Consider the following 21,099-nt stretch of genomic DNA (forward strand, 5'->3'; position numbering starts at 1 on the left):
GGAAGGATATTTTCAAAGATTGTTAGCTAAATCATCCCCTAAAACCCTTCTCATAGTTTTAAGTTGGTCCAAAGCAGAAATTTTTGCCAGCTAATGAATGTTCTTAAATGCCTAGATCTGTGCTTGACATACTAAGTTACTTAGGCACTTGGTTCTTATTTGCTTGAGCAAATGATTAGATTGACTTTTTTTTCCCTCCCAGAATTTGTTCAACAAACCAACAGGAATGAATTCTTCAGTAGTGCCCTTATCACAGGGCCAAGTAATTGTAAGCATCCCCACTGGTTCAACAGTGTCAGCTGGAGGAAGTAATACCTCTGCTGTTTCTCCCACTTCCATCAGTAGTTCTGCTGCAGCTGGTCTCCAGCGTCTTGCTGCTCAATCCCAACATGTTGGGTACACAAGGAGTGTGGTCAAACTCAAATGTCAGCACTGTAATCGTCTTTTTGCCACAAAACCAGAACTTCTTGACTATAAGGTAAATTATAGAATCATGATAAAGGGTTTAAGTATAAACTAGCTTATCTGTGAAGTTATTTTTAGAGTTGCCTTTCTAAAAATTACAATTTTTTGAAAGCAGGAGGGATAAAGATTTCCATAAAATATAACCAAATATTTAAATAAGCACTTAATGGTTATATCTTTACAGGGTAAAATGTTTCAGTTCTGTGGCAAGAATTGTTCTGATGAATATAAGAAAATAAATAATGTAATGGCCATGTGTGAATACTGTAAAATTGAGAAAATTATAAAGGAGACTGTGCGGTTCTCAGGTGCTGACAAGTCATTCTGTAGTGAAGGTAAAAATAGATAACAATATGTAGGCTTTAAAAGTTGTTGATTTAAATTGTTATTGTTTATCTATAAAACCAAATATTAAAAGGGTATGGGGGTATAGCATAATGGTTATGCAAAGAGACTTATATGCCCGAAGCTCTCAATTCCCAGGTTCAATCCCCCACACCGCCAATAAACCAGAGCCGAGTGGTGCTCTGATTTAAATTTAAAAAAACCCCAACAATTAAAATACTTTGTTTACACTTGATTTGCTCCTTTCTTATTTAATTCTTCATATTACATAGCTATTCAAATGAAGGAAAAGAAAGACCAAGATAGTATAGTGGTTATGCAAACAACTTTAATGCCTGAGGTTCCATGGTCCCAAGTAAATCCCAAGCACCACCATAACTCAGAGCTGAACAATGCTCTGATTTTTAATATAAATGAAATAATAAATGAAAGTAACAGTCTGGGGGAGGTAAATAATAGTTTTGCAAAAAGACTTTTACACCTGAGTCTTCAGAGTCCCAAATTCAGTCTCCCTCATCACCCTTTGTCAGAACTGAGCAGTGTTCTGGTATGTGTGTCCTCTCCCCCCTTCTCCTTTTCTCTCTCTCATTAAAATAAAAACAAGTAACATATACTTTAAAAAAGAAAAGATCAGAGGCCAGGTGGTGGCACCCCTGTTTGAGCGCACATGTTACAGTGTGCAAGGACCCTGGTTCAAACCCCTGGTCTCCACATGCAGGGGGAAAGGTTTGTGAGTGGTGAAGCAGGTCTGCAGGTGTGTGTCTCTCTCCTTATCTCCTCCTTCCCTCTTCATTTCTGACTATCTCTATTCAATAAGTAAACAAATATAATTAAAAGAAAAGTTAAAAAATAAATAAAAGACCAGGGACCAGGTGGTGATGCACCAGGTTAAGTGCACATAGTACCAAGCACAAGAACTCGTGCAAGGATCCTGGTTCCAGCTCCCTACATGAAAGGGGATGGCTTCAAAAGTGGTGAAGCAGGTCTGCAGGTGTCTTATCTTTCTCTTTTCCCCTGTCTTCCCCTCCCCTCTCAATTTCTCTCTGTCCTGTCCAAAAAGAAACAAAAAAAACATGGCTACCAGGAGCTGTGGCTTCATAATGCAGGCATCAAGCCTCAGCAATAATCATGGAGGCAAAAAATAAGTAAATAAATAAATACTGATAGTTTAATGCAGAGGTTGGTGATGATTAAGAAAACCTTTAATATTTAAGTATGTATCTGTTCACCACACTTACCTTCAAAGTCCTAGTGCCATCAGACTAGAGATCCTTTAAGCTCTTCCCATTACTTTCCCTCTTTGTTCTGTCTGTTAGCCACCATAGTTCTCATAGTCTATTAGTGATTAGTACTTTATTTTTTCTCCAAAAGTTGATTTGTTCTTGTTATTTTTATTCAAATTATGAGTGAAGTCATCTGGTAATTATCTTTCACTTTTTATTTCACTAAGCATGATCACCTTGATTTTCACCAAGTAATAGTTACTGGGCTAGGGAAATAGCATGATTCTGTAAAAAGACTTCCATGCCTGAGATGCCAAAGGTTCTAGGTTCTTCTGATTCCCAGTACTACCATAAGCCAGAGCTGAACAGTGCTCTGATAAAAAAATCAATAAAATAAAATAATTTATTATGTATGAGAGGTGAAAAAGAGCCAGAGTACTGCTCAGTTCTTCTATAACATGGTGCCAAGGACTGAATGTAGGACCTTTGGTGCCCCAGGTATGAAAGACTTTTTGCATAACCATTATGCTATCTTTCCAACCCTCCTGATTTTATTTTATCTTATTTTAAATTTTTAAAAAATATTTAGTCCCTTTTGTTGCCCTTGTTGTTTATTGTTGTTGTTGTTGTTATTGATGTCATCATTGTTGGAAAGGACAGAGAGAAATGGAGAGAGGAGGGGAAGACAGAGGGGGGAGAGAAAGACAGACACCTGCAGACCTGCTTAACCACCTGTGAAGCGACTCCCTTGCAGGTAGGGAGCTGGAAGCTCGAACCAGGATCCTTAAGCCGGTCCTTGTGCTTTGCGCCACCTGCACTTAACCCGCTATGCTACCGCCCGACTCCCTATTTATTTTATTTTTTATTATCCTTACTTGTTTATTGGATAGAGACTGTCAGAAATGGAGATGAAAGGGTGATACATAGAGGGAGAGAGCCAGAGAGACATCTGCAGCCCTGCTTCACTTCTGAAGCTTTCCCCTGCAGGTGGGGACTGGGGGCTTGAACTGGGGTCCTTGAGCACTATAACATGTGCATGCATTCAACCTGGTGCACAACCATCCGGCCCCGGATTTTATTTTTTGAAGGACCAACAAACCCTTTTCCAGAAGAACTGTACAGTTTGCGTTCCCACCAACAGTATTCCTTTTTCTCGCAAGAGCTTTTGAGCACTTGTTTTTTCCTAATTTTTTTGATGACCATTTTCACAGTTGCAAGATAGCATTGTATTGTGATTTTAATTTGCAATCACTGTATTTCTGGATGTAAATATATATATATGCATATGTGATTGTTTCTTTTTAAGTGGCTATTTTATTTTTTAAATATTTTACTTACATCAATGAGAGAGAGAGAAGTGTCAAGATCCAGAGCACTTTTCAACTCTGTTTTATGATGGTGCTAGGGATTGAACCGGGGCTGGGACCTGTAAGCCATAAATAAGAATGTGAGTCTTTAAAAAAATTTTTTTAATGTTACTTATTTATTCTGAATAGAGAAAGAGAGAATTCGAGAAGGGAGGGGGATAGAGAGGGAAAGACAGAGAGACACCTGCAGACCTGCTTCACTGTTTGTGAAGCAACTCCCCTGCAGGTGGGGAGCCAATAATGCAGCGGGTTAAGTGCAGGTCGTGCAAAGCACAAGGACTGGCATAAGGATCCCGGCTCGAGCCCCCAGATCCCCACATGCAGGGAAGTTGCTTCACAGGCAGTGAAGCAGGTCTGCAGGTGTCTATCTTTCTCTCCCCTCTCTGTCTTCCCCTCTTCTCTGTCCTATCCAACAATGACGACAACGATAAGAACTACAACAATAAAACAAGGGCAACAAAAGGGAATAAATAAATGTTAAAAAGAGAACTGACTTTAAAAAAAAAGATTAGGTTCTTTGACTAGAGGCTTTCAAATCCTTTGACCATAGCACAAGAAAAAAGTGTATGGAATATTTTACATCGTGACTTCATATATTATCACATGCACAATTATGACAAAAGTTCCATAAAATACTGTAAGTAACAAGCTATACCTTCTGACTTATTTTTAAAAGAACAGTGATAACATCCTCTAAATTGATAGCTTATTATACTAAGTTATGAGGAGTCAGGCCTGAAAACTATCATTTGAAGATGTCAATACTGAGTATTTCTCCTTAGTGCTAATTTTATCTTTCTTGTTTTTAGGTTGCAAATTGCTTTATAAACATGACTTGGCAAAACGTTGGGGAAATCACTGTAAACTGTGCAGTTATTGTTTACAGACATCTCCCAAACTGGTGCAGAATAATTTTGGTGGGAAAGTGGAAGAGTTCTGTTGTGAAGAATGCATGTCCAAATATACAGTTTTGTTCTACCAGGTAAATATAATTCACATTCCTGAGTTTTTTTTGACTTAGGGATATATTATTCTTTTATCCTTTCATATAGTATAGAGAACTGTTTAGTTATTTAAAACTTTCAAATTTTAAATATGTTATATTCTCTCTAATATAAATTCAGGGTGAGTTTACTGTCACTGAAGTTACATACCTTTTTTATTTCCTTAAGAAAAAATACCAGGGGTGGGGGATCAGGCAGTGGCACACCTGGTTTAGTGCACATGTTATAATGTAGAAAGACCTAGGCCGAAACCTCCAGTCCAGAGGGGAAGCTTTACTAGTAGTGAAGTAGTGTGCTGTAGGTGTGTGTCTCTCCTTTTCCTCTCTTTCTCCTTTTGCCCAGTTGCCCTTCTCCCTTTTTTCCCTGTCCCTCCCTATTTCTTTCTGTCCTATCAAATAAATAAGTAAAAATAAGAAATGCAAATTAGAAACAAGAAGAAGATGGAACATTGGGACCAGTCAGTGGTGTACCAAGTAGAGTACACACATTATCATATACAAGGCCCAGGTTGAAGCCTCAGATTCCCACCATTAGTGGGTGGGGTAGAGAGGAGATGATGACACCTCTTTATGAGTGTTGAAGGAGAGCTACAGGTGTCTTTCTCTTCCTTTTTTTTTTTTTTTGATTAATCTTTTTAATATTCATTTTCCCTTTTGTTGCCCTTGTTTTTTTATTGTTGTTATTGTTATTGATATCTTCGTTGTTGGATAGGACAGAGAGAAATGGAGAGAGGAGGGGAAGACGGGGAGAGAAAGACACCTGCAGACCTGCTTCACCGCTTGTGAAGCGACTCCCCTGCAAGTGTGGAGCCACGGGCTCAAACCAGGTCCTTGCGTTTTGAGCCACATGCGCTTAACCGCTGTGCTACTGCCCGAGTCCCTAAGATATTTTTTATCAGAGCACTGCCAATACTGTGGGAAGCTGAAGGTGAGACTTCTATGAGAAAGATGGAGGAGAGAGAACGAACTAGACATCACTCTGGCACATGTGCTGCGGGGAATACTCAGGATCTCATGCTTGAGAATCCTAAGTTTCATCACTGCGACTCCTCCTGAACCACATGTGCTTGTATAACCATTATGTGAACACTCTCACCCTCTTTGGATCTTCAGTAATGTACTTACGCAGTAGACACTTATAGACCTGCTTCACTGCCTGTGAATCGACTCCCCTGCAGGTGGGGAGCCAGGGGCTGGAACCAGAATCCTTACGCCAGTCTTGTGCTTTGCTCCTCGTGTGCTTAACCCGCTACACTACCGCCCGACCCCCTATTAATTTTTAACTTAAAAAAAATTTATTTATTTTCCCTTTTGTTGCCTTTGTTGTTTTTTTATTGTTGTAGTATTGTTGTTCTTGATGTCGTCTTTGTTAAGACAGAAATAAATGGAGAGAGGAGGGGAAGACAGAGGGGTAGAGAAAGACACCTGCAGACCTGCTTCACTGCCTGTGAAGTGACTGCCCTGCATGTGGGGAGCCGGGGGCTCAAACTGGGATCCTTAGGCCAGTCCCACATGCTGAGGGAAAGCTTCACAAGTGGTGAAGAAGAGCTTCAGGTGTCTCTCCCTCTTTCTGTCACCCCCTACCGTCTCAATTTCTGGCTGTCTCTATCCAATAAATAAAGATAATAAAAAAAAATGTGGGCAGAGGTAGACTGCATAATGGTTATGCAAAGAGACTCTCATGTCTGAGGCTCCAGCGTCCCAGGTTCAATTCCCTGCGCCACCATAAACCAGAGCTGAGCAGTACTCTGGTAAAATAAGTAAAATGTGGGAGTCAAGTGGTAGCGCAGCGGGTTAAGCGCATGTGGCGCAAAGCGCTAGGACCGGCGTAAGGATGAAACTTAGGACTCATGTAGGAAGGCTTGTGCTATACCCAGTTAGCCTTCTCCTGACACACTGTTCCCCTACCACCCATGCTTTTTATTTCCTGGATTTTTTTAAAAGGATTTATTTATTTCATGAGTGATAGATATATATTGAAAGAGACCGGGGGTCAGGCGGTAGCGCAGCAGATTAAGCGCACAAGACGTGAAACACAAGCATCAAGGCAAGGATCACTGTTTGAGACCCCGGCTCCCCACCTGCAGGGGGGTCACTTCACAAGCGGTGAAGCTGGTCAGCAGGTGTCTGTCTTCCCATGTTCTCTCTATTTCTCTCTGTCCTATCCAACAACAACAGCAATAGCAACAACGATAATAATAACAAGAGCAACAAAAATGGGGTAAAAAAAAAAAAGGTCTCCAGGAGCAGTGGATTCATGGTGCAGGCACTGAGCCCCAGAATGAATAAAAAAAAGAGACCAACTAGAGCAGCAATCTGGACTATGCTGTACTAGGGATTGAATTTGCGACCTTGGGCTTGTGAATCCAACACTTGAACTATCTCTACACTTCCTAGGCTCCTACTATTTATTGGTATCTTTTTTATTATTATTTCTTTATTGGGGAATTAATGTTTTACAATTGACAGTAAATACAGTAGTTTGTACGTGCATTACATTTACCAGTTTTCCATATAGCAGTACAACCCCCACTAGGTCCTCTGTCATTATTGGTATCTTTATAATTTGATTTAAAAAAATTATTTATTATGAAATCAATTTAGGGCAGTCCACCTTCATTTTTATAATCTGAATTCTAACTTCATTTATTATGAGTATACTGCTTTCATTTTGTGAATCACAGGTAATTTATTTTTCTCTTTTGTGATTTTATTTTTCCAGATGGCTAAATGTGACGGTTGTAAGAGACAGGGTAAACTCAGTGAGTCCTTGAAATGGCGAGGAGAAATGAAACATTTCTGTAATCTACTTTGTATTTTGATGTTCTGTAATCAGCAAAGTATGTGTGACCCACCTCCCCACAACAGTACAGGTAAAGTGAAACTTAGATATATGCTCGAGTTAGCTCCTAGTCTGCAGATTCAGAACTCTAAAAATGCTATTCATAGGGTTGGGGAGACAGCATAATGGCTATGCCAAAGGACTTTTTAAAAGGTATATTTATTTATTTATTCTCTTTTGTTGCCCTTGTTGTTTTTATTGTTGTAGTTATTATTAATGTTGGATAGGACAGAGAGAAATGGAGAGAGGAGGGGAAGACAGACGGGGAGAGAAAGATAGACACCTGCAAACCTGCTTCACTGCTTGTGAAATGACTCTCCTGCAGGTGGGGAGCTGGGGCCTTGAACCGGGATCCTTGTGCTTTGCGCCACCTGCACTTAACCCACTGCGCTACCCGACTCCCGCCAAAAGACTTATGCCTGAGTCACCAAAAATCCCAGGTTCAACCCTTAGCACCACCATAAGCCACAGTTGAGCTGTGCTCTGGTTAAAAAGCAAAAACAAAAAACAATAGCAACACACACACACACATGCACACACGTGTGTATGTATGTATACACACATGCGCATATATGTATGTGTGTACGTGTTTGTGCATATGAACAAATTTCATTCTTTCTGGAGCCTCAGGCAAGAGTGTCTCTTTGCATAACCATTATGCTATCTCCCCCAACACAGATTTCATTCTTTTTAAATCACTTATTCTTTTATCTAATGCCTTAGATTAAAGCCAAGTAAAATTAGATCTTATATTTTTTTCCTGAGCATTCTGAATCAGATAAATTCTGTAAGAACAGCAAACAGTGCTTTGTTGTTGAACACATACCTTTAATTATTTCTTCCTTTTTTTTTTTTATATAACCAGAGCGTTACTCAGCTCTGGCTTATGGCGGTACATGGGTATTAACCCTGGGACTTGAGGAGCCTTAGGCATGAGAGTCTCTTTGCATCACTATTATGTTAGTTACCCCCACCCCAACGTTAATTCTTTAAGGAATTAAAAATAAAAATTAAATTAAAGGACATAAGAGATTTAAGTCATCTTTTAAATATTCTGTGTGTACACTTAGCACATGATAAAGAGTATGGACTAGTATTTTTCATTAGTTTGGAAAAATATAAAAAGCCCATTTAATTCTAAAGTGATTCTGTTCCATTAGAATATACTCTACCAAAATCATTATTTTAACCTCCTTCAAATGTTGGTTTCTTTGTATTTGCATGTAAATTATATTAAGTTTTTCTGATTTTTATTTAATCAGCAAGTATTTCCATGATGCCAGCTACTTCGGCAGGACCTCCATCTCTAAGAAAAGATTCAACGCCAGTTATTGCCAATGTAGTTTCATTAGCAAGTGCTCCTGCAGCTCAGCCCACAGTGAATTCCAACAGTGTTTTACAAGGTATGGCTTCATTTGAAAGCATTTAGCATCTATGAGTTGACTACAGTGGCAAGCTATCTTTTTTCCATAGTCATCAATTTCATGTTTGATATGTTCATATTAGGATTGTTGACTCATTGTGGGCTGTTAGCAGAATTAAATCATGTTTTCACTGTTTTACTATGAGACTTAATGTTTTATGGCCAGTTTTTAATGCTAGCATTTAAATAGCTATATGAAATCTCACATGCATATTTTTATTTATATCAGGTGCAGTTCCTACAGTAACAGCAAAAATCATTGGAGATGTAAGTATTATTTTTATTGGTATTTTTATTGCCACTGTATTCTTTGCATGTTTATGCAGTATAAATATGCCAAGCTAATTTTTCCTCCTTTGTTCTTATATAAAATAAAATCCCTGAATATTTTAAATCTTTGTTCAGGAATACAGTCTTTTATTTAGTTAGGCCTTTAAGTTCTTTCTTTGAATGCTTATTATCTTTAATTACTGAAGAGCTGACTTTTTGTACAGAGTGAGTATAAGTTGTACATAATTTGGGCATATGAGGATCTTTTGAGGTTTTGTAATGTTATCAGGTTGTAAATAAAATATTTGTGCAGTGCAACTTGTTTTTTGCCTAGGTCAGATTTTATTGTAAATACCCATTTTTAGTCATTATTTTCTGCTTTGTCTATTAAAAGACTAAATAATGAGGAAAACTTAGGACTAGCACAATGACATCTCTGCAGTGTTTCTTGGTGTCTGGAATAACCTTTACACTTTTTTTTTTTAAAGTTATTTATTGGGGAGTCAGGCTGTAGCGCAGCGGGTTAAGCTCAGGTGGCGCAAAGTACAAGGACCGTAATAAGGACCCTGGTTTGAGCGGCCGGCTCCCCACCTGCAGGGGAGTCGCTTCACAGGCGGTGAAGCAGGTCTGCAGGTGTCTTTCTCTCCCCCTCTCTGTCTTCCCCTCCTCTCTCTGTTTCTCTTTGTCCTATCCAACAACGATGACAAAAACAATAATAACTACAACAATAAAACAACAAGGGCAACAAAAGGGAATAAATAAATAAAATAAATAAATATTAAAAAAATTAAAAAAGGTATTTATTCCCTTTTGTTGTCCTTGTTTTGTTGTTATTGATGTCGCTGTTGTTGGATAGGAAAGAGAAAAATGGAGAGTGGAGGGGAAGACAGAGAGAGGGCGAGAAAGATAGGCAACTGCAGACCTGCTTCATTACCTGTGAAACGACTCCCCTGCAGGTGGGGAGCCACAGGCTTGAACCAGGATCCTTATGCCGGTCCTTGTGCTTTGAGCTACTGCACTTAACCCACCCGTGCTACTGCCAGACTCCTAGCCTTTACACTTAAAAAAATTATTTATTTGTTTACTTATTTATTGGATAGAGACAGAGCGAAATTGAAAGGGGGAGGGGAGGAAGAGACACAGACACACACCTGCAGCCCTGTTTCACCACTCGTGAAGCTTCCCCCTGCAGGTGGGGGCCAGGGGCTTGAACCCAGGTCCTTGTGCACTGTAATGCACAGTGCACAGTAACCAGGTGCACCACCACCTACCCTCCACTTTTTTTTATATAAGATAAGTAAAAGCTTATAAATGACTTTATTTTTTTCTATTTATTTTTGGACTTCTTGGTGCCAGGGAGCACCTGTCTTGCTTTCTTTGAGGCACAAAAACAAATAGAAGTCCATGGAAGGAGAGCAGTATCTTACGTTCTCTTTCTGCCTCTCCCCTTCATTCTCTTTTATAAAATAAAATGGGCTAGGAGATAGCTCTCTTGGCAGAGTGCACACATTACCATGCACACGTTAAGTCCCCCCACAGCATTTCTCTGAGAACGTTGCATGGGCAGATACTATGGTGTTTCTCCTTTTCTGTCTCCCATTTACCTTTATTAAAATGGGAGTAAGAATAGAAAGAGACTGCTTTTGAGCCAGACACATGGTTTAGTGGATTACTATGTCATATGTGTGACCAGAGATCAAACTCAAGATCTTAGGCTTCTCCGTGAAATACTTTATCCACTTCGCCAAGTCCTGGCCACCCCCCCCCCCCACCTCCCAATCTTTTTTGGGGGGTGGGCAGGCTGGGTGATGGCACTTCTAGTAGTAAGTACACATTACTGTGTGAATGGACCTAGGTTCAAGCCCATGGTCCCCACCTGCAGGGGGAAGCTTCATGAACGCTAAATGAACTCGTGTGTGTGTGTGTGTGTGTGTGTGTGTGTGTGTGTGTGTGTGTGTCTGTCTGTCTGTCTGTCTTTCTTTCGCGCCCCCCCCCCCCAATTCTCCTGCTATATATCTCCCTTTCTTTCACTCTCTATCTCTCTCTTTGCTACCAACATTATTGCTGGGCTTAGTGCCACCATGGTGAATCCAACACTCTTGGCAACCTTTTTTTAAATTTTTTTTTTTTTTTATTTGATAGGATAGAAAGAAACAGAGAGGAGGAGATAGAGAAGGAGACAGAAAAATAGTCAACTCCAGGCTTGTTACATCTCGTGAAGCGTCTCCTCTGCAGGTGCAGAATAGGGGCTTGACTTGGGTCGTTGTGCTTGGTGATGTGTAGGCTCATTGGGTGCGTCACTGCCCGGCCCCTCTCCTTCCATCTCAATTACTATGTGGTTATCAAAAAAAATTTTTTTTAATTTAAAAATTTTAATAAATAGAAACTTAAGTTCATTGTGAATTCTTTCTGCCAAGAAGTACCAATTCTCATTTTAATATATCTATCAAAGAAATTGAATCTTGGGGACCAGGTGGTGGTGCACCCAGATACACACACATAGTATTAAGCACTGGGACCCATGCAAGGATCTAGATTTGAGTCCCCAGCTCCTCTCCTGCAGTGGGGATGCTGCAGAAGCGGTGAAGCAGATCTGCAGTTGTTGCTCTGTCTCTCCCTCTCTCTCTTCACTCCCCTCTCGATTTCTCCCTGTCTTTATCCAGTAATAAATAATTATTTTTTAAAAAATGAAGTTTAAAAAAGAAAATAAAATGATCCCTTTTTAGGGGCTGAGCAGTGGCTCACCTGGCAGGGTACATGCCTTGCCATACACATGATCCTGTCTGAGCCATGGCACAGTAGATGTATGACAGTACTTGGTAAGCTCCAGCACTGTGGTATCTCTTGTGGTCTCCTTGTCTATCTCTGCAGTAAAATGAATGAGAAAGTCAGTGCAGAAACAGTGAAATTTCTGTGGAAGAAAGAAATGTATTGTGTTTGGTGATTTACTTCAATAAAGCTAGCTTGATAAAACATGTACATAATCAGTGACAGAGTAGGAAATAATATTATTATGAACTCAGTTTTTTTTTTTTAATTTACCACATTCTGTTTTATTTCAATTCTTTAACTATTTTACCAGAATACTGTTTAACTCCTGCTTATGGTGATTAAACCTTGTTCTTCAGAGTGTCAGGCATGAAAGTCTTTTTGCCTAGCCACTACGATAGCTCCTCTGCCTATATCTAGAATTATTAATGATTTATAGTAGAAATAATGTTTTTCTTGGCAAATATAAAAGGTTGATGCATTCAGAATCAGTATAGTTATCAAGATATTTCTTGTTGATATTTCAGAAACAGTATAATTCTTTTTTATTTTCTACTTAAAAATTTTTATTTATTAATAAGATAGTTAGCAGGAGAGAGTGAAGGAACCAGACATCATTCTGGTACATGTGCTGCTGGGGATTGAACATAGAACCTCCTGCTTGAGAGTTCAGTGCTTTTATCTATGGCACCAGCTCCCAGACCACGAAATAGTATATTTCTTTCTTCTTCTTTTTTTAATTTTAATTATTTAAATTTATTTATTTTATTTATTTCTTTATTGGGGAATTAATGTTTTACATTCAACAATAAATACAATAGTTTGTACATGCATAACATTCCCCAGTTTCCCATTTAACAATACAACCCCCACTATGTCATTTATCATCCTTCATGGACCTGTATTCTCCCCACGCACCCACCCCAGAGTCTCTTACTTTGGTGAGATATCCCAATTCCATTTCAGGTTCTACTTGTGTTTTTGTTTCTGATCTTGTTTTTTAACATCTGCCTGAGAGTGAGATCATCCCATATTCATCCTTCTGTTTCTGACTTATTTCACTCAACATGATTTTTTCAAGGTCCATCCAAGATCTGCTGAAAACGACGAAGTCACCATTTTTTACAGCTGAGTAGTACTCCATTGTGTATATATACCACAACTTGCTCAGCCACTCATCTGTTGTTGGACACCTGGGTTGCTTCCAGGTTTTGGCTATTACAAATTGTGCTGCCAAGAACATATGTAAACACATATCTTTTTGGATGGGTGTGTTGGGTTCCTTAGGATATTTCCCCAGGAGAGGAATTGCAGGGTAATAGGGTAGGTCTATTTCTAGCCTTCTGAGAGTTCTCCAGGCTGCTCTCCACAGAGGTTGGACCAATTGACATTCCCACCAGCAGTGTAGGAGGGTTCCTTTGACCCCACACCCTCTCCAGCATTTGCTGCTGTTAACTTTTCTGATGTATGACATTCCCCCAGGAGTGAAGTGATATCTCATTGTTGTCTTTATTTGCATTTCTCTGACAATCAGAGACTTGGAGCACTTTTTCATGTGTTTCTCAGCCTTTTGGATCTCTTCTGTGGTGAATATTCTGTCCAAGTCCTCCCCCCATTTTTGGATGGGGTTATTTGTTGTCTTGTTGTTGAGTCTGGCAAGCTCTTTATATATGTTGGTTATTAAACTCTTATCTGATGTATGGCATATAAAGATCTTCTCCCATTCTGTAGGGGTCTCTTGATTTGGGTAGTGGTTTCTTTTGCTGTGCAGAAGCTTTTTAATTTGATGTAGTCCCATAGGTTTATACTTGCCTTAGTCTTCTTTGTAATTGGATTCGTTTCATTGAAAATGTCTTTAAAATATATGTGGAAAAGAGTTCTGCCAATATTTGCCTCTAAGTATCTGATAGTTGGTGGTCTAACATCCAAGTCCTTGATTCACTTGGAATTTACTTTTGTATTTGGTGAAATACAGTGGTTCAGTTTCATTCTTCTGCATGTTTCAACCCATTGTTTCCAACACCATTTGTTGAAGAGACTCTGCTTTCCCCATTGAATAGTCTGGGCACCTTTGTCAAAGATTAGATTTCCATAGGTGTGGGGCCTCATTTCTGGGCTCTTAATTCTATTCCACTGGTCAATATGTCTATTCATGTTCCAGTACCAAGCAGTTTTGATGACAGCGGCCCTATAACATAGTTTGAAATCTGGGAGTGTGATGCCTCCAGTTCTGTTCTTTTTTCTCAAGATTGTTTTGGCAATTCTAGGTCTTTCTGGTTCCAGATAAACATTTGTAGCATTTTTTCTATTCTCCTAAAAAATGTGCTTGGGATCTTGATGGGATAGCATTAAATTTGTAGATGGCTCTGGGTAATATATTCATTTTGATTATGTTAATTCTTCCAACCCATGAACATGGAATATCTTTCCACTTCTTTGTGTCTTTTTCAATTTCCTTGAGTAGTGACTCATAATTTTCAGTATACAAGTCTTTCACTTCTTTGGTTAGAGTTACTCCTAGATATTTTATTGTTTTTGTTGCTATAGTAAAAGGAATTGATTTCTGTATTTCAATTTCTTCTAAATTAGTGTTTGCATAGAGGAATGCCACTGACTTTTGAATGTTAATTTTGTAGCCTGACACCTTACTGTATTGCCTGATGATTTCCAAAAGCTTGCTGGATTCCTTAGGTTTTTCCATGTATACTATCATGTCATCTGCAAATAAGGAGAGTTTGACCTCTTCTCTTCCAATCTGTATGCCTTTAATTCCTTGCTCCTGCCTGATTGCTATGGCAAGAACTTCCAACACTATGTTGAATAGTAATGGTGATAGTGGGCATCCCTGTCTAGTACCTGATCTGAGGGGAAATGCTTCCAGTTTTTCACCATTGAGTATGATGTTGGCTGTAGGTTTCTATATATAGACTCCACTATCTTCAGGAATTTTCCATCTATTCCCTTTTTTTGTAGTGTTTTGATCATAAAGGGATGTTGTATTTTGTCAAAGGCTTTCTCTGCATCTATTGATATGACCATGTGGTTTTTGGTCTTGCTTTTGTTGATGTGGTGGATCACATTGATTGATGTACGTATATTAAACCAAACTTGCATGCCTGGGATAACCCCCACTTGGTCATGATGAACAATCTTTTTGATATACTGCTGTATCCGGTTGGCTAGAATTTTGTTCAATATTTTCGCATCTATGTTCCAGTATCAGAGATATTGGTCTGTAGTTTTCTTTTTTGGTTGTGTCCCTGTCTGCTTTTGGTATCAGAGTGATGTTGTCTTCATCGAAGCCAGCAGGGAGTATAATAGTGTCTTCAATCTTCTGGAAGACTTTTAAAAGTAGAGGTATTATTTCCTCTTTGAAGGTTTTGTAGAATTCATTTGTAAAACCATCTGGTCCAGGACTTTTATTTTTGGGAAGATTTTTGATAACTTTCAATTTCATTAGCTGTGATGGGCCTGTTCATGTTATCTACTTCCTCTTTACTTACTTTTGGAAGTTGGTAGGTATCATCCATTTCTTCCAGGTTCTCTAGCTTGGTGGCATATAGTTGTTCATAGAAGCCTCGCATGATATGTTGAATTTCTGTGGTGTCTGTTGTGATATCTCCTCTTTCATTTACTATCCGATTGATTTGGGTCTTCTCCCTTTTTTGTTCTGTGAGTCTGGCTAAAGGTTTGTCGATTTTCTTTACTCTTTCGAAGAACCAACATTTACTTTCATTGATCTTTTGTATGGTTTTCCTATTCTCAATGTTATTTATTTCTGCCCTAACTTTAGTGATTTCTGTGCTTCTGGTTGCTTTAGGGTTCCTTTGTTGTTCTTCTTCTTTAAGAAGAAGATGTGCAATCTTTAAGATGTGCAATCAGGCTGTTTATTTGTGCTTTTCCTTGTTTCCTAATGTGTGCTTGTATAGCTATGAACTTCCCTCTTAGGACTGCTTTAGCTGTGTCCCAAATATTTTGATAGCTTGTGTCTTCATTTTCATTGAACTCTCGAAACATTTTGATTTTTTCCTTGATTTCCTCTTTGACCCAGAAGTTGTTAAGAAGTGTACTGTTGAGCTTCCACATTTTGGCACTGTTACTAATCTTTTGTTGATTGTTAAGTGTTAGTTTAATTCCACTGTGGTCTGAGAAGGTGCTTGGGATGATTTCAATGCTCTTGAATTGGCTGATGTTGTCTTTGTGGCCTAACATATGGTCTATCCTTGAGAATGACCCATGTGGATTTGAGTAAAATGTGTATTCCAGTGTCTTGGGATGAATGACTCTGAAATGTCCAATAGTTCTGGTTTATCTATCTCTTCATTTAGCTCCCTAATTTCTTTATTGATTTTCTTCCTGGATGATCTGTCAAGTTGAGAGAGTGGGGTGTTGAAGTCCCCTACTATGATTGTGTTGCTGTTAATACATTGCTGTAGCTCTTTCAGTAGAAGTTTGATGTATTTAGGTGGCTTCTCGTTGGGTGCATAGATGTTAATAATTGTTAAGTCCTCTTGATTGACTGATCCTCTGAGCATTAAGTAGTGTCCATTCCTGTCTTTTATAATCTTATCTATTTTAAAGTCTGTCGTGTCAGATATGAGAATAGCTGTTCCTGCCCTTTTTTGTGGGCCATTGGCTTGTATGATAGTTTTCCATCCTTTCACTTTAAGTCTGTGTTTGTCTTGTTGAGTTAGGTGGGTTTCCTGTAGACAGCGTATTGTTGGGTTGTGTTTTCTGATCCATCTTCCTACTCTATGTCTTTTAATAGGTGAATTCAGGCCATTGACATTTATTGATATCAAAGATTCAAGATATTTTAACGCCATTCTTGTAGAGTTTTAGAGTGTTTTGATATATTTTTGGTCTCCTATAAACAATCAGACCTATTTGTGGTGGTCTGATTGTTTATAGGAGACCTTTCAGAATTTCTTTCAGGGCAGGCTTGGTGATAGTTGAGTTGATTCCTTCAACTGTTGCTTGTCTGAGAAGGTTTTGATGCCTCTATCTAGTCTGAATGATAGTCTAGCAGGATATAGTATTCTTGGTTGAAAGCCTTTCTCATTGAGCACTCAGTAGATATCTTGCCATTCATTCTTTTCTGACCTTTAGTGTTTGTATGGAGAAGTCTGCTGCTAATCCTATGGGTTTTCCTTTATAGGTGACTCTTTGTTTTTCTCTTGTAGCCTTCAGGATCCTTTCTTTATCCTTATTCCTTTCCATTCTAAGTATGATATGTCTTGGTGTCTTTAGGTCTGGGTTAATTCTGTTTCGGACCCTCTGGGCTTCTTGAATCATTATGTCTTTGGTGTTGTCTAGACTAGAGAAATTTTCAGCTATTATGTCCTGGAGAATGCTTTCTTCCTCTCCTTCTCTTTCTTCCTCTGGTAAGCCAATAATGTGTATATTGTTTCTTTTGAAGTCATCCCATAGGTCTCTGTTGTTGTTTTCAGCATCTCTTAATCTCTTTTTGAGATCTCTTACTTCTTTTTTAGTTGTCTCTAATTCATCCTCGATCTTGCTAATTGTGTCTTCAGCCTCATTGATTCTATTCTCTCTGCCCTCTACTGTTTTCTGGAGTTCATCTATTTTGTTGCCCTGTTCTGATACTGTTTTAGCTTGTTCAGATAGTTGTGTTCTTAGCTCAGCTATTTTAGTTTTCTGCTCTCTAATAACCATGAGATAATTAGTATTTTCTTCCGTAGTCTCATTTGTTATTCCTGTATTTCTGATTACAATTTTTTCAAATTCTTTTTTTTTTAATTTTTTTAAAAAATATTTATTTTATTTATTTATTCCCTTTTGTTGCCCTTGTTGTTTTATTGTTGTATTTATTATTGTTGTTGTCGTTGTTGGATAGGACAGAGAGAAATGGAGAGAGGAGGGGAAGACAGAGAGGAGGAAAGATAGACAGACACCTGCAGACCTGCTTCAACGCCTGTGAAGCGACTCCCCTGCAGGTTGGGTGCCAGGGTTTGAACCGGGATCCTTATGCTGGTCCTTGTGCTTTTTGCCACCTGCGCTTAACCCGCTGTGCTACAGCCTGACTCCCAATTTTTTCAAATTCTTTACTCACTCCTGTTATTAATTTCTTAGCTAATGTTTGGATGTTGAACTCGTTATTTTGTGCTTCACCCTCTGGAGGACTTTTAGCTGGACTCTTGTCCTGGTTCGATTCTCCAATATTTCTTCTTGCTGTTTTAACTATTTTATATATTATGTTATGAGTTCCCTTTATCAGTACTTTTCAAATTACTGATCACTATTGCCTCGATTGACTTGTGTAAGTAAGTTAATTAAAGGGTTCACAGTGGTGGAAGTTAACAGTTGTTTCAATAGTATTTTAATCCCTGAGTTTGGAGCTCAGTGGTTTAAAAGCCTCTTTTTTTTTCCCTGTAGGCTATGGGAGCCTGAGGGCTTTTAAACTATCAATAGGCTTCTTAGCGACTCCTGACCAAGAGATAAAGCAGGGTGTGGCAGAGATAGTTCAGTGGTTATGCAAAGAGACTTTCATAGCCCCTCAGCTATGCCACCAAGGTATAGGTCTCCTGAGTTTCCTGGTTAAATCTCTGTCCCCTGGTGTCCTTCCCTGTCGCTGCTGCAGATTCTGAGGGCAGTAGCAATGGAGACTCAGAGTTGCACTTGGTGAGTCTCTGGGGAGTCCTCTTCTCCCTTCAGCTGTCCTCTTGTTGGTGGAGCACACTGGAGGTGGTGTCCCAACTGATAAACTGCTGAACTGTTAGCAGTCACTTAATCTCTCCTTAGGCTCCTCTCTCCTCTCTGTCGCCAGCCACATGTGTTTGTACTCAACGGTGATTTACTGGGTTCCTGTGGTCATTCTGGTCCTGTCTTGTTTCGGTCCCAGGTGGTCTCCTTTGGTATTCCTAGTTGATCTGGGAGAGGAGAGGAGAGAAAGCGATCTGCTCCTTTTTTTTTTTTTTTTTAATGTTAGAGATAGTTTTCTTTTCTTTTTTATAAATTTTTTTTAATTATCTTTATTTATTGGATAGAGACAGGTGGAAATTGAGAGGGAAGGGGATGATAGGGAGGGAGAGATACAGAGACACCTACAGCCCAGCTTCACCACTTAAGAAGCTTTCCCACTGCAGGTAGGAACCAGGGGATCGAACCTGGGTCTTTGCGCATTGTAACATGTGCGCTTAACCAGGTGCACCACCACATGGCCCCGATAGTATATTTCCTACATATTTTCTTGAATAGTTACTGTGTTCTATGTTTTCTAGTAACTTTAATATTTCTTTCAAAATTGTAATATTTCTTGTGATTTATGATAAAAAAACTTCTGTTGCTATGTCTGCTTTTCTTTTGTGTAGGCAAGTACACAAACAGATGCCCTGAAATTGCCTCCATCCCAGCCTCCAAGACTTTTGAAGAATAAAGCTTTATTGTGCAAACCCATCACACAGACTAAAGCCACTTCTTGCAAACCACATACCCAAAACAAAGAATGCCAGACAGGTATGCTTTTTGTATTTCCTCTTTATTTCTCTTTTTATGGGGGAAAATCTATTTACTTGGAGTGCCTACTTTTTCCTAGATGTGTTTGCTTGCCTACTTTTTAGTTCTCATACATCCCTGAGTGAAGTATTTTCACCATCTGAAACTTAGCAAATTGTAGCAAAAGTTTAGTTGATGATATCATACTTTCAACACTTCATTTAGTTTTCTTATTAATGATGAATGATATTATTAATCAAGCACAGATGTTAGGATTATAGACCGTGGCACAAAGTGCAAGGACCAGCGTAAGGATCCCAGTTCGAGCCCCCGGCTCTCCACCTGCAGGGGAGTTGCTTCACAGGCGGTATAGCAGGTCTGCAGGTGTCTTTCTCTCTGTGTCTTCCCCTCCTCTCTCCATTTCTTTCTTCCCTATCCAACAACGATGACATCAAGAATAATAACAATAATAACTACAACAATAAAACAACAAGGGCAACAAAAAGGAATAAAAAAAGAACTCTAAAAAATTAAAAAAAAAAAAAAAGAAGAAAGCATAATGGTTATGTAAACAAATTTTCATGCCTGAGGCTCTAAAGCTCCAGGTCACATTCCCCGTAAGGCAGAGCTGAGTACGGCTCTGGTTAAAAAAAAAACAAAACAAACCCCAAGGATTATGTAGAGAGGGTCTAAATATTGGGGATTATGGGGTTGACTGTAGAGCACATACCTGGCATGCTGTGACTGGGTTTTAATTGTTCTATTCTATCTTTTTAGAAAGGGGGAGGGGGAGGGCTCCCGTGCCCATGTGCGGGGAAAAGCAATTTTGTGGGAACAAGAGACAGAAAAAGGGAAAGACACCACAATATCAAACCTTTCTTCAGTGTTGTAGTACTCACATGTGGTGTAAGGAAGACTTGAAAGTGGCCCCACCCCCATCCCCATGTCCTGTGCTCTGCCCAGGTGAGCTGTCTTGCGCGCCCCTAAAAGTAATTTTAAAATGTATATCATAGGGGCTGGGCGGTAGTGCAGTGGGTTAATTGCATATGGCATAAAGCACAAGGGCTGGTGTAGGTATCCCGGCTTGAGCCCCCAGCTCCCCACTTGTTGCAGGGGCTCGCTTCAGAAGCAGTCAAGCAGGTCTGCAGGTGTCTGTCTTTCTCTCCTCTCTGTCTTCCCCCCTCTCAATTTTTCTCTGTCCTATCTAACAACAACAACAACAACAGCTGTGACAATAAAAATAATAACGGCAACAGAATGGGAAAAATGGCCTCCAGGAGCAGTGGATTTGTAGTGCAGGCACTGAGCCCCAGCAATAACCCTGGAGGCAAAAAAAAATGTATATTATATACTTGGACAAATTTTATTTCTATCTATTCAATTTTTCTTTGATATGACATAATTATTCATGTTAAGGCATTTCTCATGTCTTCCTTCTAAGATCACTGCTGTTTTTCTTTCATCCATTCAAATTATAACCTTCATCTTAGCATACATTGCCTATATTATTTCAAGGCTATTTTCAAACATTTTCTGCTTTAGTTGTTTCTCCTTTCTATGATCTATTGTCAGATTAAACCTACTTTATACTAGAAACTTCTATTTAAATTCTTAAACTGTTGTTCTAACGCTGTTTTATGATTTTTTTTTTCTTTTTCTCCATTAGAAGCTACTCCAAGTCATCCCCAGATCATTGTGGTGCCAGTTCCAGTACCAGTGTTTGTGCCCATACCTCTTCATCTTTATACTCAGTACGCACCAGTCCCATTTGGAATTCCAGTTCCAGTGAGTAAACATTTAGAAATTAAGACTAATTTAGTATACATCTTCAAGTAAAACTTTGTGTTATGGCCAGTTGTTGGGTGGCACACCCAGTTGACCACACACATTAGAGTGTGCAAGGACGCTTCTCAATCCCCTAGTCGCCATTTGCAAGA

General features: G+C 39.2%; 1 protein-coding gene across 10 annotated transcripts in view; it reads left to right on the plus strand.

The window, feature by feature from the left end:
• ZMYM4 (zinc finger MYM-type containing 4) overlaps positions 1–21,099 on the plus strand; it is a 155,999-nt gene that overhangs the window by 93,112 nt on the left and 41,788 nt on the right. For all 10 annotated transcript variants that reach the window (XM_060205861.1, XM_060205862.1, XM_060205860.1 and 7 more), the window contains 8 exons: positions 203–478; positions 650–800; positions 4,210–4,382; positions 7,126–7,276; positions 8,508–8,648; positions 8,898–8,935; positions 19,039–19,183; positions 20,829–20,947. In XM_060205861.1, the coding sequence (XP_060061844.1) occupies positions 203–478; positions 650–800; positions 4,210–4,382; positions 7,126–7,276; positions 8,508–8,648; positions 8,898–8,935; positions 19,039–19,183; positions 20,829–20,947 (1,194 nt within the window). The remainder of the gene's footprint in view (positions 1–202; positions 479–649; positions 801–4,209; positions 4,383–7,125; positions 7,277–8,507; positions 8,649–8,897; positions 8,936–19,038; positions 19,184–20,828; positions 20,948–21,099) is intronic.

Source organism: Erinaceus europaeus, chromosome 13, assembly GCF_950295315.1.
Source record: "Erinaceus europaeus chromosome 13, mEriEur2.1, whole genome shotgun sequence".
NCBI lineage: Eukaryota > Metazoa > Chordata > Mammalia > Eulipotyphla > Erinaceidae > Erinaceus > Erinaceus europaeus.